The following is a 24,636-nucleotide window of genomic DNA, read 5'->3' as shown; positions in this document are numbered from 1 at the left end:
TGCATTGAGTTAATTTTATATTAATATTTAGACCTAGTCACCTACCCATTGGTAAGAAAACTGAATCTTCAAAAAGTAAGTTACTTGAGAACCAGGTGATACTGAGTCTTCTTTTAGACAGGGATCTTTATTATAAGACATGTTAAACTGGCTTCCAATGAATTGTATCTTACTATATTATATTCAGAGATAATAGGTCTTTCAGGCTACATTTCTTCCAAAGAAATAGTATTAAAGGAAATGAACAAAATGAACAAATGATGTAATAAAAGAAAAACAAAAAGGCAGTTATAACAGAGGTAAGGGTGAAAACACCCATTTGGATCATCTAGTCAGGATCATAGCCTTTCTTTTGGCTACAATTCTATGTGACATATTTCTCATAATCATATGCAGTGTTCTGAAACCTTAGTAACATATAGGATCCTTTTAGTGGTTCTCCAGAGTTTATATAAAACATACATATTTAAAGAGGTGTGTTCATGTAAGCTTTTATTCATTCAGAATGCCGAAGGAGATCTGGAAAATTCAAACTCATTAAATGAAAGAGTATGTCCATTTAGTGAATTGCTCACAGTGTATGTTTTACTGACGGCTACAGCATTGGTCCTTCGGATTCATCACACCTTCACCACTTTTTCTGCCCTGTGTCGTGTGTTGATTCAGGTCTCCCTTTTTTCGTTTTTCTGTTAAAAAGAATATGATGCCAAACTTGAGTCACTTGGCCTTACATAGATGTATATTAAATCTGTCTGAACAATTAAAATAGTACCGCCTGGGACACCTGGGTGGCTCAGCAGTTGAGCGTCTGCCTTTGGCTCAGAGCATGATCTTGGAGTCCCGGGATCCAGTCCCTCATCGGGCTTCCTGCATGGAGCCTGCTTCTCCCTCTGCCTGTGTCTCTGCCTCTCTCTCTCTCTCTGTGTTTCTCATGAATAAGTAAATAAAATCTTTAAAAAATAAAATAAAATAGTACCACCTGCTGTTACATCACTCATCAACAAAAATGCAAACTGGTTATTGGAATTATGTAGTACTAGGATGCTCTTCTCGGCTATAGATTTCAGGCTCTAGAATCAGATTGCTGGAATTTGAAACCTGTTTCTACCATTTCCTAGGGGTGTCATTTTGGGCCAATTGCCCTTAGTGTCTCTGTCACTGTGTATCTCATATACTACCTTATACGCTTATTATGTGAGAATGAAATGACCTAATGCATATGAAACACTTTAAAATGGGCCCAGCACATAGTAAGTACTTGTGTTAGAAGCTGTATGTGTACATCATCTAATAAGTAGTAAATCTGGTTGAATTACAATGTATGTTTGTTTTCAGGTTGTTAAAATGAAAAGACAAAGTTAAAAGTTATTATTGGGAACTTGCAAATGCCTAAAATTATAGACTGTAGAGACTATATAAACCAGGGGTCAGCAAACTATGGCCAGCCATCATTTGGTTTTGTAAATAAAATTTTATTAGAACATAGCCATATCCATTCATTTATGTCTTGCCTAGGGCTATTTTCACCTTACAGTGGCTAAAGTTGAGTGGTTATGACAGAGACCTAATGGACTGCAAAGCCTAAAATGTTTACTATCTGGCCCTTTACAGAAAAGTGTGCCTACCCCTGCCTCTGTAGTTCAGAATATTTTGATCCCTAGGTGCTTCTAGAACTCAGAAATGATGAATCACAATTTTTATAATGAAGATACATATTTGAATTACCTATAAGGTTTAAAATTAAAATCAGAATTTTGGATTCTCCATCACCAACTGATTTAGACTCTTTGGGAGTTGGGTTTGGAAAAGGCCAGTATGATTTATAAAAGTTCCTAAGGAATGCTTAATGTTTATCCTAACTGACAAGTGGATAATTTTCTCACTGGTAACATAATTCAGAGGTTTTTATTTGTTTCTTTTAAAAGAAAAAAAAAAAAAAAAAGCCAAGAAACTGTCTCAGAAGGAATTGTAAGAAAAATGAAGGGCCATTTTAGACCTGTGAGGCTCCAGTGTGAATAAGAACATAGTTTCTGCTTGACTGAGTTATGAAATTAGTGTGGCCTAACTATATGCCTAGTATCTGGTTAAGCTCTTTAAAAAAAAAAAAAAAAACATATATTACAAATCTTGAAAGTACCTGTCAGTCTTTCCATCTCTCTTGCCTATTGTGGTAGTGACTGGGTAGAGCATGTGGTGAGTAAAGAATTATACAGCTTCCTTCTTCACTTAGAAGTCAGTTAGGAGGAGGGGATGGTTGGAAGAAGGATTGAGAAAGTCTTCTCTATATCTGTTCTAGGAGAACGGTAGAGCAAGAGCAGGAGTAGACTAATGAAAAGTGACTTAAGCAGAAACAACTTTCCCATAATTACACAGTAAAAATATGAAATTACTGGGATATTTCATTGCTAATATAGTTACTGTACCTTGAAGTAATTCCTATGTTTAATAAAAGAACTTATACAAGAAAAAGGAACTTAAAAATGAGTCAAAATATTTGATACTATAATATCTTGAATAGAAAAATCACTTTTAAACATGCTTTATAATAACTTAATTTTAGACTTAGCGTGAATTATCTGCTGTAATAAACTGGGTTAATACAGTTATTTTCTTTAATTTTTTTTCTTTCTTTAAAATGTAGGCATTTCAGTCGAACCATGGAAGAACTGGTTCATGATCTTGTCTCCGCGTTGGAAGAGAGCTCAGAGCAAGCTCGAGGTGGATTTGCTGAAACAGGCGATCATTCTCGAAGTATGTCTTGTCCTCTGAAACGCCAAGCAAGGAAAAGGAGAGGGAGAAAACGAAGGTCGTATAATGTTCATCACCCATGGGAGCCTGGCCACTGCTTAAGTGAAGGCTCTGATTCTAGTTTAGAAGAACCAAGCAAGGACTATAGAGAGAATCACAATAATAATAAAAAAGATCATAGTGACTCTGATGACCAAATGTTAGTGGCTAAACGCAGGCCATCATCAAACTTAAATAATAATGTACGAGGAAAAAGACCTCTATGGCACGAATCAGATTTTGCCGTGGACAACCTTGGGAACAGAACTCTGCGCAGAAGGAGAAAGGTCAAACGCATGGCAGTGGACCTCCCACAGGACATCTGTAACAAACGGACAATGACCCAGCCCCTTGAAGGTTGTAGAGACCAGGACATGGACAATGACAGAGCTTACCAATATCAAGAGTTTACCAAGAACAAAGTCAAAAAAAGGAAATTGAAAATAATTAGACAAGGGCCAAAAATCCAAGATGAAGGAGTAGTTTTAGAAAGTGAGGAAGTAAGCCAGACCAGTAAGGACAAAATGGACTATGAAGAGCAAAAAGTCTCAGATGAACTCATGAGTGAAAGGTGACTTTTATATTCTCTAAGTATAAAAATATGTGTCTCCATTGTTTGTGCTTGAATGTGTTTTGTATTTTAATTAATTCTATTTTAACATAATTATAAATTATAATAATAAAATATAGCAATAGTGATATTACTGTTTTAACCATGGTTATATTTCCTTATAATTTACAATGTTTAGCACAAAACAAAATTGCTTCTTTGATTTACACAACATCTTTTGATTGTGTTATAAAGACTTAATATTCAGCTATAAAGAGAAAAGGAAATAGTTTTTCAGTGGGAAAGAATGTGCTTTTGAATAACAGCACATTTGTAACTCTTGGAATTGGATTTGTAATTATTTATTTGTTTAATTATAGAGCTTTAGCCTTTGGTGCTTTTTAGGGTCACAATTCATCAGTTTATATTGATACCTGAGAATCAAATGTTCATACCATTTCAATATGTATGGCTTGGTATTTTAAGAAGTCTCTAGATTGCTGAGAAATCTGATCATTTATGAATTGTAAAACCTAATTTATAGTCTAGAAACACTTGATCTTGTCATTAGACAAATGAGAAAAACAATGATCCTTTGGCAGCTAGTCTAATCTATCTATTCTAGAAAGCAGGTATACCACAATGATAATTATTAAGTACAATTTTAACAGCGTCAGAGGTAAGTGATCATTTTTCTTTTACACAGAACTAATGCTACTGCAAGGAATGAGAAAATGTTGACTTTGTTCATCCTTATAGGCATGTTCTTAAAACCAAACACAGAACTATGATCCAGAAAAAAAAAATCCTTGCTGACAAAGAGTATTTGATTTTGATTTGTAAGATTGGCATTATTTTAATCATGTAGGTTATGAACCATGGATTTTATATGTATATATTTAATAATATATACAGTTATATATATATATATATATATATTTGCTTATAGATATGATTAGAAACATGAATAGGACCTGATAAAAGTTTATAGGATGGGCCCTTTATCAGTGATGGTTTGCTATTTATGTAATTTTTTGGAAGAAGTAAAAATTGCTCAAAATAAAATGTTTCAGGAAAGCTTTGAAAATTTTATGATATCTGCATTTCTTCCAAAAAAGTTGGCATTTTTATACCAGAATGAAAATTACTTTTATGGTAATTGGGCCAATATGACTGGGGACCACCTAGCTTGACTTGAAAGTGATTATTTTTCTCAGTCACTGGGAGGGAGAATATGTGGCAATGGAGATAGTATTCATTTCTGGATTATTTACAGATTACTTGCCTTTTGGATTGATCCTCCAAGCCTTTCTTTTATTGATATCTGCCTTGTATTGACAGACATCTACCCTGGAAGAAAAATGAGATGAAACTCTCATTTCTCTTCATTGTAAAAAATATCTGAGTCTCTATTAGATATGATCAGGCTACCCAGCAGTCAACAGCCCAGGTACAAATTTTCAAAGAGGATGTTTTCACTCCAGAATATTTTTTTAATATTTTTCTTTTTTAGTCTTTTTTTTTAAAGATTTATTTATTTTAAAGAGAGTGCACTTTGGGGGGGGGGGTGCATGACAGAAGGAGAGAGAGAGAGAGAGAATCACAAGCCAACCCCATGCTGAGCGTGGAGCCCGAAGCAGGTCTCAGTCTCACCACCCTGAGCTCATGACCTGAACCTTTGAAACTAAGAGTCAGACACTAAACAGACCGCACCACCTAGGTGCCCCTTCTTTCTTTTAAAACTTAGCTATGTAACTATTTTTATTGTTACCTAAGACTTAGATGCATGTTTCCTCCTCTGTGGGATGATTACTAAAGACGGACCCTGTTTCCTACAGCCCGGTTGTTTAGAATAGCAGATAAGCAAACGATGAAAATGAAGTATGCTGGGCAGAAAGTACTGGTAAAGGAGAATTTCCTAAAGGAGCTGAGGTTTAAGTATTGTTCAGATGTTGAAGGGAAATGGCATTCCTGGGTAGAGGAACAGCTTATGCAAAGGTGTGAATTGTGAAGCAAAGTGAACATATCTGGGAAAATTGCATATAATTGATTATTACTAGAACAAAGTGGCGTTGAGCCTATGGCAGTGTGTCTTGAAGATCTTGTGTACTATGGTAGTTTGGATTTCATCATATAAATAAAGGGAAGCCAGTGAAGACTTTTTAATAGTGAAGAAACTCAATTAGATTTACATTTTCTTGAGTTACTTTTATAGCACAGTAATGTTGGGTTTTTTTTGGTTTTGACCGACCTCCAGTTCATCCTTAAGGGAGGGGCAAATTGTGGCAGTGATAGTAGAAGGGAAAACAATAGGAGAGCCATTTTAAGAGTTGGAATCAATGGAGAGTTGACTGTATTTGGGAGGATGAATGAGAAATAGGCCTCTCAGTGTGTTGGTGTCAAGAATAAAAAATACAGGAAATGAACAGATTGGGGCAGAGGATTGGGATTAGTGTACAAACATTAATTTGACAACCATTGTGGAATATATTCTCCAAATACTGTGCTATAAAAGTCATGCTAAAAAAAAAAAAAAAATGTGGGAAGACTTGTCCTTGGAGATAAGCCATAATGGCTGTCAGATGCCAAAAATGAAAAGACTTGCTTCCATATATAAGTTTTTGTTCTGATTTATTGAACATGCTAACAACTACATGATGTACTTGGAGCAACTAGCTAGATGTCAATGAGGTGAAATATAAATAAGGAGACATGTTGTTTAAAACACACGTGAAAAGATGCCAAATGAAGATAAGGATCATTAGGGACTAAGCTGCTCTTGGAAGGGGAAGTTTGATTTCCTTCTCTCTTTAAAAAGAATAAATAAGATAAAGACAGAGAGGCAAACAAACCTTAAGACTCTTAAATATAGGAGGGTTGCAAACTGAGGGTTGCTGGAGGTGAAGTGGGTAGGGGGCTGGGGTAATTGGGTGATGGACATTAAGGAGGGCACTTGATGTGATGAGCACTGGGTGTTATATGCAACTGATGAATCACTAAATTCTAACCCTAAAACTAAGAATATGCTATATGTTAACTAATTTAAATTTAAATAAAATCTTAAGGAAAAAAAAAAGTACGCAGGCAGAGAGAGGAAAGAGAAAATTGGGATACCACTTGGAGAAAGAACATAAGCCAGAAATAGAGATGGGAAGAATTTAGGTAGGTCTCATCCATTACAGAGCCTTGAAATCTATATTTAATCCAACAAGTTTGGGGAAGTAATTTTAGATTTTTAATAGAAAATACTTTATTATTTTATTTATTTTATATATGTATATATGCATAGATATATACATGTATGTTTTATAAACTTTTTCTTTTTTTCTTTTAGAACACTTTTGGATTTATAGAAAATTGTAAAGATAGTACAGAGATTTTCTGTATATCCTGTTCCCATATATCTGTACCCAGTTTCCCCTATTATTAATATCATACATTACTGTGATGTACTAGTCTGAATGAATAAGCAAGCCAATGTTGACACGTTATTAACAAAAGTCAGTACTTGTTTAGAATTTCCTTGTTTTTTTGTTTTTTTTTTTTATGTTCTTTTTCTCTTCCAGGATCCCATCCAGGATATCATAATATTTTTGGCCAGCAAATTATATTTATAAAAGATGAGCTTGGCTGTATGTAGAATATTAAAAGAAGTGAATCTGAACTCAGAAATTAGAAGACCATTGTATCCCGCCCCCCTCCAAAAAAAAAAAAAAAAAAAAAAAAGAGCACATAGTTTCACAGTTTCACAATCCTTTTTCTGTAAATCTGAATTCTGAAAGCTGTGAAAAGCTAATTCATTGGTGGCCAGACCTAGCTTGACCTGGATTTAATGTGGATATTCATTCATTTATTTGAAAAACCATATTAATAGGTTTGATACTGGCACACTACCCTAGACCCCTTTTAGGCATTTTAGAACATATCTTTCCAGACTTTGAAAAATTGTGAATTTCAAATACATTTTGCCTCAAGGATTTCAGAAAAAGAATTGTGACTCAGGGTATGTAGGATAAGGCCCTGTGTTAGGGTTGTGTTGATGCAGGCAGACAGGAAAGCACTAATCAGTCACTGAAGAGAAAAAAAGTCAATAGTAGTTTACCCAGCTAGATAGCAAAAAAAATGAAGTTTCCGAAGTCTTTTTAATCCTCAGACATCTCTGTGCCTAAGAGAACGTGCATGTTTGTAAATAAGCAGTTATGAGTGTGATTGTCTAAGAAAGTATTCCTTTCTTTCATTAACACTTGTGCAGTATAGGGAGTTTCATACATTCTCCTAATATGAAGAAAATTAAAGAAAATGGTACTTAGAGTTCTTTGGGAAAATGAACCACTTAATAAATCCTTATGCTTTTTATTTTTTAAAAATCAAATAATTGAAATGATATCGTATATTCAGATAACAGGGATTTAGATCTCATCTATACTTTTAATCCTAAACTCTCAATTTAAATCTTTTAAAACAGATTAATTTAAAAAAAACAGATCAGTTTTGTTAAGTATGTCAGGTTATAGGGCTGTACACGTTAATGGGAAAGTATGACAAAATTCACAGGGGCAATTTCCTGATTGGTTAAAATTAAGAATTACAGGAAGAAAAGAGTATATGAGAATTTTTAAAGAACATTATCAATTTTGTTTAGAGGCCAAACCTCTTGTTACATGATCTTGTTTTTGCATCTTTTAACTAACTAGATTAAGTATTGCTTCTCTTAGAACTAGTACTGACAGTTTATGTCAGTTGAATATCTACTGTTTAATTTGTATATGAAATTTGACTTTGTATCATACTCGAACTTCTTTGGAAGTATGGAGAACCTGTTATTTTTTAGACCTCCTCCTTAATATTGGCAGTATTCCATATTTTGCTCGGTGATTACTCAGAGAGATTTTAACGTTGATTTAATGGATTGTTACCATTGTAAACTTTTTTCTTCCTTGCCAAGTAATAGAGTTGTTATGAATTCTTAAGTAATGTCTTTTTCCAGAATATTTGCAAATGTGGTCATGAGAAGTAATTTCATCCTGGGCCCTTGCATTTCATGTGCTGAAGAAAGGCTGAGCCTGCCTTTGATTGAGACTTTGCCCATTTTATTGAGAGTGGTGTTCCGCACTCAGGCTGAATTGCATGACATAAGAAAGGAGCAGTGAGCATTCAATGAAAGCAGATAATAAAATGCATCAATTGTGTCAGCACCTCGTCGCAGTCACATCTGGCTTACTGTCAGGGTCCCATTAGATTCCTGTGGTTTTATGTGCCAAAAATAATATGCTCTGTAGTTAATGGAACCAGAATATTTGCAGTTTGATTAAAAAAAAAAAATCAACTTATTTTCTTTCCGATCTTTATCAGGCTTGTTTCATCTCTGAACTGCCATGTCTCTTTAAAATTTTACGACTGAGAGATCAATTGTTCTTTTGATCTGTTTTTTTTGTTTTTGTTTTTGTTTTTTTTTTTCCTTTTCCTTTATTGCAGTGATTCCAGCAGTCTCAGCAGCACTGATGCTGGCTTATTTACGAATGATGAGGGAAGACAAGGTACTGAAATGCTATTTCTTTTATTCCTTTGGAAAAACGTCTTCATTTTAAAGTTGTGCTTTTTACTAGTTATTTCCTAGGTTCAGGACTGCAATCCATTTACCTTACATACACCTACTCAGTGGACTGGGGTTTGGTTATTTTCTATGCTATGCAGGGTACCCTGTCTTCATGACCTAAAGTAATTGATTATCTCCAAAAGCTAGTATGTGGAGCTAATAATATTAAGGAAGGATCATCTTCCTTAAGAAAGCTTTACGTACATCAGTCTTTTCAATTTTGTCTCAGCAAGTTCACAAGACACCGGTTCTGTCTCCACCTGATTCCACATGTGTTTAATACTGTGTAAGCATTAATAAAGGTGGATTTGCAAGTCATTTGTCATTTTTATTCAGCCGTGACATTTATTCATCCTATCCAGTTCGTAAGTAATTAGACACTTTTCATGAGTTCAATATTGTAAACTGTTAAACAGTCATGTCTTACCTCTTAGATCTTTTTACATCTTTGAAGTTCCCCGAAGCCTTTCACACTTTCCCATAGCATTATTTTGAAGCTACCTATTTGGGAAGAAAATAGGAAAAACCTGAGGAAGGAGGCAGGAGGCATACCTGCAAATGTTATCTGCCTTTCTTGAGAATATTTAGAAGAAAGCAGTAAGTTCTAAGGGGAAAAAAGAAACCAAAACTTTGTTTTAAATTATAAATAGCCTAAAAAAATTATAGTCTAATGATAGGAAAAAAGAAGGAAATAGTAGCTACCTATGTGTTTTTCTCTTAGTCTGTTTATCCTCCTGGTGGTAGGAATAAAATAAATGATCTATCATTGTTGCTTACTTATAAAGCCATATATATTCCAGGTAAATAGGTGCATACTGTTTTAAGACCATAGACTTTTTAAAGTTAAGAGACTGCTGAAATATGTTAGAACCCTGAGGCTCAGAGTGAGCTTTGATACCTTGATAATATACTGAAATTCTCATTTAAATACACGTGTCTACTCAAAGTTATTAGAAATGTTGTACTTGGTAATGAAATGAAATGAAAAAAAACTTTTGAAAAATAACTTTTAGACAAATCTGTCCCTCTTTGAAAAGCTCTGAAAGGTATAGAATAATATGCTACCATTTATTATGAGCTTATTATATTTTACATTTCTAAGTGCATTTTTGTAATTCAATTTACTTTACGCTTTTCTCCAGGAGAGTCTTTTTTGGGGGCGTTTGGTGAAACCTAGGCTCAGAGAGTCGAGATTCCTTCCCCAGTGTTGCAGAACACTGCAATTCTAATTGGTCTGACTTCAGAGCTCAAGTTCGTAATCTGTAGCTAGCTATGTGATTTCCCTATTAAGAACAAAGTTGTATATCACATAAAAAAATAATAACCTCATTTCTCCATAATAACATTGTCTCCACTGGAATTAACATCTAGGATAATTAGCTTCAAGTGACTCCTTTTCTTTTCTTGTACCTGTACCTGTTCTGGGAAATTTTAATATGATTCTCAGTAAAAGAAGTAATACTTACGTGCTTTGAAATGTGGTCATTTTTAAAAATTAATTTTAATTAAATCCTCAATTGAAATAAACTGGTGGCTTTTGTTTTCCAAATGCTTTAAACTTTTCACTCATAATTTGAAGTATGGCTGTTTCCTGTAAAGTCATTTTTGGTTGAAGCTTTGTTTTTTTTCTAGTTTGCTTTTAAAAATATTTGTAGTAAGATATTTTAGAAGTCAGAAATCTCTTTCGGTAAAGGGAAAGACTTTATGGTAGTTGTGATGACCCTCTTAAAAACCAGAATTAGTAGTTTTTCAAAGAATCACGGAGACTTTAATGAATCAAGGATCATACTCAAAATGCGTTTGTCACTTATTTTTAAAAGCCATCTGTCTTCTGTATTTTTGCCTCCTTATTCCTATTGTGAAAACAAAAATCTGTTGATTCATGTTTTTGGTTTTAAAAACAAAATACTGTCCACTCACCAGTACATTTTGAACTGAATTTTAAATGGATCATTTCTCCATGGTTACACTCATGGATGTTCCCAAAAGTCAGACTTACTATGGATTGTGTTCTGTTTTAAAAACATCTTGCTTGTTGTATTCCAGTGTAGTTTCTTTGTAAATTCTGTGGTATTGTCACTTTTCATTTAAAATCAAGTTTTTCACAACTATTTCTTAATGAACTTAATCAGATTAATTTCATTTAGTCACATCTGTTCATGATTGTTTCCCCTTTTACACTCCATACAAATCATGAAATTAAGCTAATTATATGCCATTATCAGCTGCAGATAACAGGTTCTACAGTTTTATACTTTTAATTCTCCATAGGAGATTAAGGCTTGTTTTTCTTTAATTTGGAAAGGGTAGTAACTTAACTGGAATTCTCTACAATTTTTGCCCTAGAATTAGCCACATTTATTTTTCTTCACATTTTTTAATTGGTTCTAAAACAGAAAAGCTTGTGTTTTTGTCGTGGTGGCAGTTCTTGTTGTAGTGTTAAAAAACATTTTAGTGAAGTCATGATGTAGAATAAGTTTTCTGTATAGATTATATAAATGATTACCAGATAAAATACAGGATCCCCAGTTAAATGTGACTTTTAATTAAATAACAAATGATTCCTTTAGTATAAGTATGTCCATGTATAAGTATGTCCATGTAGTATCTAGACATACTAAAAATTTTGTGTGGATACTATTTATTGATATTAAAATTCGTTTCTCTGAAATTCAAATTTATTTGTTCTCTTATATTTCTTAACTCTAAATCTGATAACTCTGTGTATTTGGACAATAAAACTGAATCTTTGGGGGATTTCTTGTATTTACACAGGTGATGATGAGCAGAGTGACTGGTTTTACGAGAAGGAATCAGGGGGAGCCTGTGGCATCACTGGAGTTGTGCCCTGGTGGGAAAAGGAAGATCCTACTGAGCTAGACAAAAATTTACCAGATCCTGTCTTTGAAAGTATCTTAACTGGTTCTTTCCCTCTTATGTCGCATCCAGGAAGAAGAGGTCAGTAGCACCTGCTGACTGCTGAATATGGTGGGCTTATGGTGACTCTAGGAATAATCATTAAAGAGGATAGGCTGAAATGGCAATGAAAGCGTCTAAATATAAGATGCTGTTAAGAAACATGTTGAACAGTAATTCAGCTACTACATTTATCATGCATTCTAATTATTGGAGAAGTTGACTTGCCTTCTTGCTAAGACCATTATGACAATGTTGAAATGTTAGAAAGGTAAATCAGGAGTAAAGAAAAGCCCTGAATAATATCCTAATTCTTAAATAATCAGTAGTTGTGCACTAAGCTCATTAGAACCCTACTAGGCATTGCTTCAGATAGTTTCAAGATGTTTCCTACCTCCTACTCATTCTGAATTCCGTTTCGAAAGGAACAATGATCATAGAATCTCCTAAATTGAAGACTTTGATTTTCCAGGTTTTCAAGCTAGACTCAGTCGCCTGCATGGAATGCCTTCTAAGACCATTAAAAAATCAGGAGGGACCACAACTTCAATGGTAGGCATGCTTTTTTGTTTAATTGTCATGTTTGGAAATGTATCCATTTCTATGGAATAAAAAGCCACATCCTCATCTTTTATTCATATTCTAATGTTATACTTAAAAATAATCCATTTTTTTGTAGGCTACAAACTGGACCAGTGAGATTCCCCTATAAACCAAATCTTCTAATGCTAATAAATTAGTTACGTTTTGAACATCTGGGGAATGACATTCGAGGGAACCTGGCTCCTGTCCTCTTCCCCTGGAGGAATATCATTGAAGTGAGAGCCTCTTTGATGAAAAGATGGGGCTGTTTTTGCTGGAGGACTGGTATTCTTCCTTTAGTCAGAAGTGAACCTGGTTGGGGAGGCTTTCTAGGGATCTAGGTTGGCCCAGGGTGGGTAGAACTACTGTAAATTTTATATATTTTTCTCTTTTATGATTTTTTTTTACATTGAATCCATTTATGTATTACTTGCTTTGCCAAAATGCTAACAAAAGCTAGAAAAATGGAAAACTTCCAGATCTCACATAAGTATTCCTTAATGTTTATATTGTGATTGGTTAAGAACTAATTTTTACATATCTGACTGTTGTAAATAAACATGATGCATTGACATTTATGGCTCATTTTTAGAGAAGTCTTATATAACCAGCATTATTTAAAGTATTTGCATTTTACTCAGGGTATTTTAACAAGGGCTAAGATGAGTAGTAGGTAAGGTTGATAATCTTTACTAGAATTTCTGTTTTGTTCAGTTTGCTTTCTACTTGAATAATCTGCTCTGTATTACAAACCCATTGTATTTTATAGTATAGTGTTCATTGTACTACAAAAAAAAAATCATCCTAGTTTTAAGCTAACCACAGTGGTAACGAGTCTGTGCTAGTAGAATCATTTACTATTACTTTTTAAATTATCTGCTTTGTTTGATACCTGAAACCACTCAAAATTATCATTTTGGCTTAGAGTTTATGGAAATCATGTGAAAGCTGGTATTTCAACTAATACTGTATGCCTTTGAATCCTATGTCATGTTTAAAAGTGAGCATTGCTTGCACACCTTTGGCAGACCGTATGTGTCGCCGTGAGTGTCAGAAATACTTGCATGAGCTCATTTTCATAAACAGAGGGGAAAATGTAACATTTCTACTGATGCTATAATTTAGACAGTATACAACGTTCAGGCCATTTGAATTCTTCAAAATGGTATATTAAAATGACTAATATTTTTATTAAATTCCAATAATTGATGAAAACTGTGATTTAATACATGTATTTTTATACTGTTGTATGGATTAATTGTTAATTCAGCATTTAATGGCTAACATAAATATTATGATTGGAAAAGAAACTTAAAGTTGACATTTCTTTTACCCAAAGGTATTACAGTCTGAAAGATTTCAGAAAATGTGTTAAGCAGAGAGTGTATGACATCTTTTAGATTGCTTGTCTAAACTGGAGAGATTAAATATGATAAAGTGCAACTTTGAGTATCTTTACCTTTGCATATTTAAAGTGATATTTTAGAGGTACAATAATGTGGTATTTGGTCATTGTAAGTAAGCTTATTTGTGCTATGTCCTTTGGAGTAAAAATTCATGCTTTTTTTTCCTGAATTACATAAATGCTTTTATTTTATTTTGTATAATGACTGTCTTTTAGATCTGAATAAGTCACTTTAAAACCTTGGCCTATGAACTTTGCCTTATCAATCATGAATCTAGATGAATGCTATCTAGTTCTTGGTTCAGTTTTACCTATTTTTATTTTTGGTTCACTGCTTGCTTGAGCATAGCTGGGATTTGTAGCCCATTTTCTAGGCTTATTGCAATCTCACTGTGGTATTTTATAGAAGCTATTACATCTGATAGGCTAGCTTCATGGTATTGATGATACATGGCTTAACCCATAGTAAAAGCTGCCTTCCCTCTCTAAATTGTAAAAAGGTGATTAAGTTTCACTTGATGGAGATATACTATATATGTGTGTTTATCATGGAACTAGTGCATTAGGCCATAAACTGTTTTCCTGGTCTACATTTTTTGTATTCAAATTTTACTGAAGACAATGGGCTCCTTCAGGTTTTCTTTCTTTCAGTCCTGAATTGTCCTTGTTTGGATTTTTAAGTACTGTAATTTTTTTTTTTTCAATAAAATATCTGACTTGGACAAGAAAGGTAAGAGTTCCAATTTGTGCTGATATTTTTAAATTCCTCTGCTAGGTTTTGTTGTTGTTGTTGTTGTTGTTGCTGCTGCTGCTGCTCATACCGTCCATATTGTATGTAACAACCTAGTCTTAAAAATTATAATGTCACAAAACAGTCATTTTAAACAGTACCCATGACATAAGAATGAAATTTAATTCCTTAGACTTTCACACCAGAAGTCTAGATTGCTTTTAAGAGAGATTAGTTTTCTGAGAAAAGTCAACACATAGCTAAAACCCATAAAATGGAATGGCAACAAAAGGTTTCTTTATCTTATACAGATGAGTAGTGACTACACAGATATAATGATGACTTTGAAGGAAATGACAGGAGAATCTTTTACTGAAATATTAATAGATACATTCTTAGGGGAAAAGTTTTCAATTGGATTTCTCATCATTCACTGTACTTACGTTCTATAAAGTTGCCCCTGGACACTAATTAGCAAGTACCTAGCCATTGCTCCTAAGGGAAATACCAGGTTAGGTTCCTGTGAGCCTCTGGTCACAACATTTTTATCAGCCAATCAATACATGATTCATTGTTTTAGCTATCTTTGTGTCTAAAAACACCTTAATATATATTGTTAATTCATTGACATTAAACTCTTGACCAACATCACTATATCCCATGCCCAAGCAAGGCTGCTCTAACACAAGTATTTCTCCATAAGGCACATCATGGCCTTCTTTATACTTAGGAACCCTTGTCAACACATCAGCACTGTATTGGGGTTTATTTAAAACAATGAATTGCTGACGAAAAACACAAAACTTAAAAATGTGGCACTGAATAAATCACAAAAAGGACACTTGTTTATAGTATTAGAGCTGAAACAGGAATGCATACTGTTTTCTTATGTGACCTCTGTTGAGAATGCACACGTGCACTAGGTGACAAATTTTTCACTGCTCCTGAATGACCATAAAAGTGCTACAAGAACTGATTTGACAATGTGGTGCCTGGCTGGCTCAGTCATTGGGGCCTGCAACTCTTAATCTCAGGGTTCAAGCCCCATGTTGGGTGGAGAGATGACTTAAAAATAAAATTGAAAAAAATTGATTTGGGGGTTACAAATAAATGTTAGTGAGTAGGCAAATTTGCAGATGTGGAACCCACAAATAGTAATGAGAATCGACTCTTTATTTTTGTTGAGGAAAAAGTGGTATTACAGAAAAGTTAGAGGTTTTGAAGTCTGAACTTGGTGAATCCCTGCTCTGGTTCTTTTTTTTTACTTTTAAATTATAAATTGAACTTTACCTTCTCTTTCTGTTTAATCGATACAGTATTTAATTTGCAGAAGTGTTATCAGGATTAAATGAGATTATATATACGTCATAGGCTGGGAACCATTTTGGTCACACAGTATATATTAAAAAAATAGTTACCATTATTATAGATACCAAACACAGAATCTCATGATTTAGAAAACATTTGTATTACTGTTCAAAATACAGAATATTTTAGACTTTTCATATTTTATATATGATATACCTTTATATTTCATATTTAAAGTGCTTTTTATTGTAACCTTTTATGTTTCTTTTATACTTCATTTATATATGAGCCAGATGTTATCTCTAATTTGGCCTGAGAAGAATAATTTTGAATGAATTTTAGACTGACAGCCACTGCATTAAACCTCAAACCCTGATTGCAGATTAAAAAACTGTTTAAATACCTCTCCCTAACCTTGAGTCATTAGGCCATTCATTTGCAGAAAGACCTGTACTGTTTAGGAGGTTTTGATCCAGAGTTACCTGATTTTTAAAATTATTTTGCCCATATACATGAGTGGTGAATGCAGTCACAGTTCTGATAATTTAATGTTGAAAGGAATTAATTATTGCTGTACTTCTGTTAGAATAAAACACTGGCTTATTGGAGGCCAGCTGACCCAGCCCCTAATACTGACCTTTTTTAGTAGAATTAAGCAAGTGATAATTAATTCTGAAGAATATTCTGGGACCATTTTCCAGGAGATATAGGGTGAACCTCCTGTATTTCCAGAATTTTTGCATCAGGTACAATTCAGAGTGAATAATCCTCAGAATAATGATCCATCAGAGAATCTGTTTTGGCATATAGTACTTAATAAAGTGAATCCGATTACCCTGACTTAAGCATAGCATTTCAGTTAGCCAAGATAGCCTGCCCTTGAGCATCCTAATTAATCAGTGTTTTCTATAGGCAAGAGATTTTTGAAAAAAAAAAAAAAAGTTTTTAAACTGATAATCTTAGAACAGGTATTAATTTTTCTAAGCTAGCATTCAAATTGAGTGGTCTGTTAAAGATCAGGAAATAAATGACTCCATTTAAAATATAGTACCTGAAATCCAAAGTAAATATTACATAAGGAATTGTACTTAAAGGTTGTAGGGGGATCCCTGGGTGGCGCAGCGGTTTGGCGCCTGCCTTTGGCCCAGGGCGCGATCCTGGAGACCCGGGATCGAATCCCACATCAGGCTCCCGGTGCATGGAGCCTGCTTCTCCCTCTGCCTGTGTCTCTGCCTCTCTCTCTCTCTCTGTGACTATCATAAATAAAAAAAAAAAAAAAAAAAAGGTTGTAGGGTTCTGTTTAAAAATCGTATCATCATTTCAGTCCAGTTTTTTGTATAGATGAAATGAGAACAAGTATAGTGGTAATGGTGATGGTTATTCTGTCAAAGAAAACAAATCTGATTTAAGGGACTGTTTATTCATACATGTTTCTCAAGTTAAATATCCAAAAAAAAATGTGAACATCAACCCCTTAAATTGTCATGCTGTACAAGTAAGCATACTGTTATATCCAACAACGAAATAGCCCTCCAAATAATTTATATCTGTTTAGAATCCTGAGTCATTCCGTTGTGTAAGAGAAGGGGATATTGTATATATTTTCTCTTTCTATGAAGTATATCATGAAAGACCAGACCAGATTTCCTGAGTGGCATATCGATAATGATACTATAATGATTTACTCTGTATGTCTTGCTCAACCTTTGTTTTATTGTTTCTTAGGATACTAGACTGGGAATATGTAGTCTGATTTACAACCTTTTACAACAGAAGGGGCCATTCTAAATGGATTTGGTTTAAATAAGGGAACTACATAAACTTTTCTCTTAGACTAGTCTAAGAAATTTTGTAATAGAAAACAAATCTAAAATGATTTTGAAAAATACACACGGTGTGTGTCCTCAGCTGTAATCTGACCATGTGCTAATTAATTATCTAGTATTTTTCAGTGCAATTTGATACGTAAGTGCTTCATTATAATCTTTGTGAACTGGTATTTGTTTGTATCCTTAGCGCATTTTTGGATACTTTGCAGAATCCAAGAAGAATTGATATTTAGAATCCTCTTATATTTTAAATATATACTATATCACATATATTCTAATTTATTACCATGTATGTTAACAATATAGTTTTTATTTTATCTCAAAGTCAGCTTGAGATCCAGATTTCATGCTGGAAATTAATACTTTTTTCTTAGAATTTGTTTTGAGATAAAGTAGATTTTGTATCATAAGTACTGCTTAGTAGAATTGTAATAAACATTTCATCTACAAAAGACATTTTAATAGTGTCTCTTGTTTGATTTAAAATTCTCTTATTTTGATGTCATTATTCACTTTATACTTTACATATAAATTTAATATCTGTAATTGATATTTGAACATTTGAATCTAATAGTTTTTCATTCTGGCCCACTGAAAGTAGTATCAGTATTAATATTGATATTTAGTCTTATTGCATTACACTTTATTAAAAGTGGAATATATACATATTTAACAGTACAGAATATATTATAATGTATTCATTTATTCATTCAACAAGTATTTGAATACTTATTCTGTTCTCCATTTTTAGCTTTTAAAATCCTTTAGGAAAAAATGCATAAACATGTTCAATCTTAGTATTTTAATACTACCAGATTTGACCGCTTATACTTTTTATCTATTTAAAATACTTGTCCTTGCTTTTCTGGTTACTTACCACTAGAATTGGCCTGGTTTCATATATTGTCAATTGGGTTTGTGATGCTTCAGAAATCTGGAACCTAGCAAGGAGAATGTTAGTAATGACTCACAATGATGCTTACTATATGCCAGATGCTTTTCTAAGTTATATATATATTTTTTAATTCATTTAATCCTATTAACATTTACAACTTAAACATTTTCAAATTTGTTTTTCCTTTGCTATGATAAAATTAATGAAATCTGGAAGTTTCTTCACTCTGTTGTCATGTTGCTAATAAATATAAATAAATTCTCTTTATAAAATAGTCTTCATTCCTGGTTACCAAATGCTATTGGAAGTGTGAGTTATTTTGAAAACTGCAGCATTCTTTGCTATTTTGAAGAATGAGCACAATCAAGTTGTGTGCCGTAATAAAAATTATAATTAAAATGTTTTACTGCTTCCATCGGAATAATCACTGGAACCAAGTCCTCCATTCCAATCCTTTTCTTTGTTTCTCAGGTATTATATAGTGCCTAGTTCTTGATCTTTAACATCATCCAGTTCTGGTCTGTTTTCTTGCCTTGTTTTCTACTGTTTTCTCTGCTTACTTTTCATGGTCCTTCATTATCTCTCCAAGCCTGTATAGTGTACTGGAGAGCTGTCACATGTGTGCTTCATCCATGATGATACTCTCAATATCTCCCTTGCTCTGCTCCTTTTTTTCCTACTCCTTTTCAATGAAACTTGGACAGACTTCATACAGGAGGAAGATTGGTTAGCTGGGACTTCAGGTGTGAGTTAGGTACTAACTCACTGGGGATGGAATTGGCAGACAGAAGGGCATGGATGGGCAAGGCTTATATATAAAACAGCATGGGATATCAGGAAACTGAATCCAGTATTGCTGAAGTGTATATAAGATATACATTTGTGTGGAGAAGTATATGGTAGACAGGGTTTGGTTGGCGAGGTAGGTAGGAATTAGATCGTTTCAGACTCTTTGGTCCATGGGAATGGATACAAACTGATGTAATCTCTGGGGGGTGCAGGATGGTTAAGGTAATCAGATTTGTTTTGAGAGATCACATGGACAGCAGTATAAAGGGTGCTGTATTGGGTGGTTATAGTTCTATGTCAGGGATCTAAGCTATGTCCCTGTCCCCCCAGTAGATGGGATCCACAGTAAATCGAACCTCTGTATTTTATTGGACTCAACAATCTGGTTGACTTTTAAATAGTATCTACTCAAAAAATATTTACTGAGTCTCTACTGTGTGCTAGATACTGTTCTAGGACCTGGGGGTTAATGTAGTGAGCATGGCAGACAAGGTTCCAGGAGCTTATATATTTTTTTAATTTTTTATTTATTTATAAATAAATATGACTATTTATAGTCATAGAGAGAGAGGGGCAGAGACACAGGCAGAGGGAGAAGCAGGCTCCATGCACCGGGAGGCCGACGTGGGATTCGATCCCGGGTCTCCAGGATCGCGCCCTGGGCCAAAGGCAGGCACCAAACCGCTGCGCCACCCAGGGATTCCGGAGCTTATATTTTAAGGAGTAAAAATAAACTTGGTTGGGGGAGGAGGTGAGTAAGTAAACAGAATGGCCATGGAGAAGATTCAACAGGGTAATGTGACATGATTACAGAACATGAAGTTGATTAGAGGTATATGATTTGTTGGCTGTAATAATTTTCAGCCTTGGCTAATCTAGTGGTTTCCTCTCATTACTCTTATAACAACCTGGGAAAAGAAACAAGGGTGTGCATCATTCCAACCCATTTATTCATGAAGTAAGCATAGGTCCTAGACTTTCCCCCTGTTTTCTGACCAGGCTGATCATGATTTTTAAATGTCACTGTAGGGTATGCCTGCACATAGAAGAATGTCATTTTTGTTTATAAAGAACAAAATTACTATTGGTGCTTTAAAATTTTTTCGTTAAAAGAAAGTTTGCAGGTGCCATGCATTTATATAGTGTTTGGTTTTCTTCTTTGGATTTAATCATAATGTCTGCTTTGAAATTTAATATTGTAGTGTAGTAGTTCTGCCTCTGTGGCCACTTAAATATTGTGCAGGGCAAATAGTCTCTATTACATTTTCAAAAATACATGAACTGCCATGCTTTCATTTAAATTTTTTTTTCATTTTGGTATTTGTCCATAAGTTCTTAGGTTATCACACTGTTGGAAAAGAAATGGCTTGTTTAAAGATTGGAAAGGGGATTTGAGTCTCCTTAAAAAACATTTGAAGTTTTTAGAAAATGTAAGGATTATGTTTATCATTTTAAAATTACTCCCTTTATCCTGAGAAACCTTTGAAATATGTTCTAAAATGTTCCTTTTTTAGAAATTAAGACTGATGTTTGGTAACCATTGGATTCCACAGATGAAGACTCAATACCCCTCTTCCTCATTGCTCTTTAAAACGGTGGTGACATTGCCAGAGTCCCCATTAGTTTTCTTTCTTTCTTTCTTTCTTTCTTTCTTTCTTTCTTTCTTTCTTTCTTTCTTTCTTATCAAAATCAGAGAAACAGAAATGTTGCAAACATTTCATTTTCTTCAAAGCTTCAACTTTGGTTTTCTGCCTTTTATGTTGCTGATAGAATTATTCTGATGGTCTATAAAACTCAGTTTTCTAATTTGCCTTCAGATATGTCGGATATCTAATATCAGAAAAGTTCAAAATCAATGATGGGTAGAACACTTCCAAATAATATTTAACAAGCGCTTTCTATATTGAAGTCACCTGCAAATCCTCCAACTGAAGGTCAGTTTGAACAACTGAGAATTCACAAAAAAGCCATATAAATAAAAGGGGTTCCCTGTGCTATAGTTAGAAAATGCCAACCAAATATTTGTTGCCTGTCATCCAGGCGACGGGATTCTGACAAACCAGAGATGTATTCCAACAGGTATTTTATAAGTATTTTAAGCCAGTTAAACCTGTAAAACTTTTGTTGTTAAATGACAGCTGTCTAAAACATTGACCAGTGCTTTCTGAGGGAAAAAGTAGTAGAAGTTTCATGATCTCTTTGGATACAAAAGAAGTGGTGACGTTAGCCATTCCTAATACAGCATCTTTGTCTTAGAACTTCATATTTAAATCTGATCATTGGTTATAGACAGCTCACCATTATAGTGTTCCAGGTGAATGCAGGTCTGAACTTACAACATTATATTTAGGTTGCAGTATAATTGTAGTAATATTTAATAGCATGCACTTGGGTCTTTTTGAGGTCTTTCAGATTTGTATAGATTTTGAAGTATGTAGTCTGGAAATACTTCTTTAGAATCTACAGTCTTTAAAAAGTAAACAATTACTACTTAGGTTTCCTCCCCTTCCGATTCATTTACATGTATTTTTCATAGATTCCTCTCATTTTTTGATCCACAAAAACATTTTATCAGAGTATTTTATACCATTTGTTGGATGAGTAAATAAGTATATGTTAGATCTGACCCAGAAACTTGGTGTCTTGCCTATGTGTTTTCAGCCACAGATTTGGTTCAGTTGTACACACATACCATGAAGGCTTCTGACATCCTTATTGTGGGAAGGGCCAGGAATACAAAATGAGTAAGACACACCTTTGTCCTCAGTACCTTTCAGTTTGGTTAACAAAAATTAACTGAGAAAGAGACAGAGAGAAGGGAGACCTAACATTTGTGAAGGGAAGCACTGATCCTAAGTGGTTTTTCATTCTTCAATTTAAACTTAAGTTTATGTGTTCTCTTTAATCCTTGGCTCTCTCCGCATCTAGAGATGTCTGAATTTCACCTTTTTATCTGTCCTGTTAACCCCTTCTTTCCGGTTTCATCTATCAGTGCCTTAGGGTAGTTACTCATAACCTTACATTTTGATAACACGTTAGTCATGTCCCTGATCTGTCTTCCGGTTTCCTCCCTCAGATCCATATCCCATGTAACTCCAAGTAAACATTTTTAAAACATGATGATGCCCGATAAATAAATAAATAAATAAATAAATAAATAAATAAATAAATAAATAGTTTTCACTGCCTTCATCATAAAAATCTAGGTTTGTTCCTTTCTAAATTCACTGCTCACCTAGGAAGTCTCACCCACTTCACTCCTTCCCAGATGGTTATATATTCTCAACACCCCCACGCCTCCTTCCACTTTCTCCTGTTCAGCCACATTCATGCATTCTATACCTTTGCTCACAGCAGCACATCCCTCTATTTACTCTTAGATTCATGCACCTTAAGGAACAGATCAAATTCTTTGCCTTTTCTTCAAAACTTCCTCCAGCTCTTCACCTTTGAGAGATTGTTCCATCTTCTGAAATGGCATTTTCCCTCCTGCCCCTGTTTTATTCTTCTGCTTATGTTTGTATTATATCCACAGGTGCATATAGCACCCCTGTGACAGGAATCCAGCTCAGGCACAGATGTGCTCTATAATGTTGAGAGTGTTGCTGGCGATTATTGGTTATCACCCCTCTGTGGGGTTTTTTATTATTTTATTTATTTATTCATCAGAGACAGAGACACAGAGGGAGAAGCAGGCTCCATGCAAGGAGCCCGGTGTGGGACTCGATCCCAGGACTCCAGGATCACACCCTGGGCCAAAGGCAGGTGCTAAACCGCTGAGCCACCCAGGCATTCCCCCACCCCTTTGTTTTTTAGGGCGTTTTCCACCACTGGTTACATAGCCAGCTCACCCTTAAGTAACATCCTTTCCTCCCAATATTAGTGTCAAAATTCTTCATTGTTTTTAATTTGTCCTTTTATGTATTTCCTGATGCAACGGCAGATAGGATTTCATTTCACAAAGCACTAAAAACAACAACAACAACAACAACAAATTTATTGGATGCCTAGTATGCAGATGCAGGGCTTAATGTACCTTTTGGTTGGAAAATCCTTAAATGTTGCTATTCAATAGGGATTTCCCTTGGAAATAATCTCCTATTAAGTACTCTCCTGCCTCAAGGTTGGTGAGTGGGACAGTGTTGAGTCCACTAGCCAACATTCTACTTTGAAAGCAGAGGACAGGGAGCATTCAGTGTGCTGACTTCCACTGAATTCCTCTGACCTAGTAAAGGTATATTATGTCACCCATCAGTATGGCCCCTTTCTGGTTTAACTTATTTATTTATTTATTTATTTATTTATTTAGGTTTTTAAATTTTTATTTTATTTAAATCTAGTTAATTAACATATAATGTATTATTAGTTTCAGAGGTAGAGTTGTGATTTTCATTAGTTGCATATAACACCCAGTACTCATCATAGTTTAACATTTTTATATAAATGTTGAGCTTCTGCTGTGGTATAGGGTAGCAGTGGTAACATGATAAGACTGACTGAGGATTGGAATCGGGATCAACTTTTTCTTTTTTTAATAAATTACCTGTTTCGGAGTTACCTGGCACCTCCAATTTCTGAACCTTCCTGGAATCTGCTGCTTTAGTCAGCTTGCTTTTTTTTGCCACCCTCTCTCCCCATTTTTTGAGTTCCTATTATCTGCCAGCTGGTATTCTAATCTCTTTATGTATGTTCATTCATGTAATGTTCAAAAAAAAGCCTACCAAAGTAAATATTATTCTCCACTGTATCTTATAAACCAGGAAACATGGACAAATGGTTTAAATGACTTGTTTAAGGGTCATGACTTGTAACTGATAGTGTCAGGATACAGACTCTCTAGCCCCATGGCCAGCTTCCCAAGGACATAACCATCAAGCTATACAGCCTCTCCTTGAAGGGTAAAAAATATATTTACACTTAAATTTTTAATGTCTCAAAAAAATGTCTAGGCCTAATGGCCTAGAAATAATCCACTTCAGTCAGGTAGTTTGGTCAATTTAATGAATATATTGGGCAGATCATTCTGAGTTTGGTTGATGAAGTTAAATCTGTTGAATTGGATAGAGGTTTTATTTTTCAGTGTAAGAGTTTTCACCACATAAATAGGCTGTTCATTCCTCCCATCAACTCTTCTACTTCCAACTCACATGTTTTCTCTCCTGTCCTCTGATTTAACATGTGGATTTCACTTATTAGGTTTTTGCCAACACTAACATTTCTATTAGAAGGTAAATTTTCTGTTACCTGTC

The 24,636-nt window shown here is 34.4% G+C and overlaps 1 protein-coding gene and 1 long non-coding RNA gene across 9 annotated transcripts in view; one reads left to right on the top strand and one right to left on the bottom strand.

Moving 5' to 3' along the window:
• The window catches only part of GPATCH2 (G-patch domain containing 2), a 170,405-nt gene that overhangs the window by 7,698 nt on the left and 138,071 nt on the right, over positions 1-24,636 (top strand). For 5 of the 6 annotated variants that reach the window (XR_003125662.3, XM_049106947.1, XM_025420987.3 and 2 more), the window contains exons 2-5: positions 2,642-3,358; positions 8,813-8,874; positions 11,709-11,891; positions 12,322-12,401. Coding sequence is in view for 5 of the 6 variants with exons in the window: in XM_049106947.1 (XP_048962904.1) it covers positions 2,642-3,358; positions 8,813-8,874; positions 11,709-11,891; positions 12,322-12,401 (1,042 nt within the window). In the remaining variant the exon portion in view is untranslated. Of the gene's footprint in view, positions 1-2,641; positions 3,359-8,812; positions 8,875-11,708; positions 11,892-12,321; positions 12,402-12,528; positions 24,314-24,636 lie in introns of those variants that run through there. The other variant, XM_025420989.3, reaches the window with a different exon arrangement.
• Positions 476-18,644, bottom strand: LOC112643146 (uncharacterized). 3 transcript variants are annotated; one of them, XR_003125664.2, is made up of 5 exons: positions 18,581-18,644; positions 9,361-9,434; positions 2,657-2,765; positions 2,138-2,292; positions 476-686 (listed from the first exon to the last, which is right to left on the bottom strand). It is a non-coding gene; the product is annotated as an uncharacterized LOC112643146 (long non-coding RNA). The 3 variants fall into 3 exon arrangements; XR_003125665.3 differs by lacking the exon at positions 2,657-2,765 and adding an exon at positions 11,826-11,938 and having other exon boundaries at positions 18,581-18,599; XR_003125663.2 differs by lacking the exon at positions 2,657-2,765.

Source organism: Canis lupus, chromosome 38 (genome assembly GCF_003254725.2).
Source record: "Canis lupus dingo isolate Sandy chromosome 38, ASM325472v2, whole genome shotgun sequence".
Lineage (NCBI taxonomy): Eukaryota > Metazoa > Chordata > Mammalia > Carnivora > Canidae > Canis > Canis lupus.
This window is presented reverse-complemented; position numbering and strand designations above follow the sequence as displayed.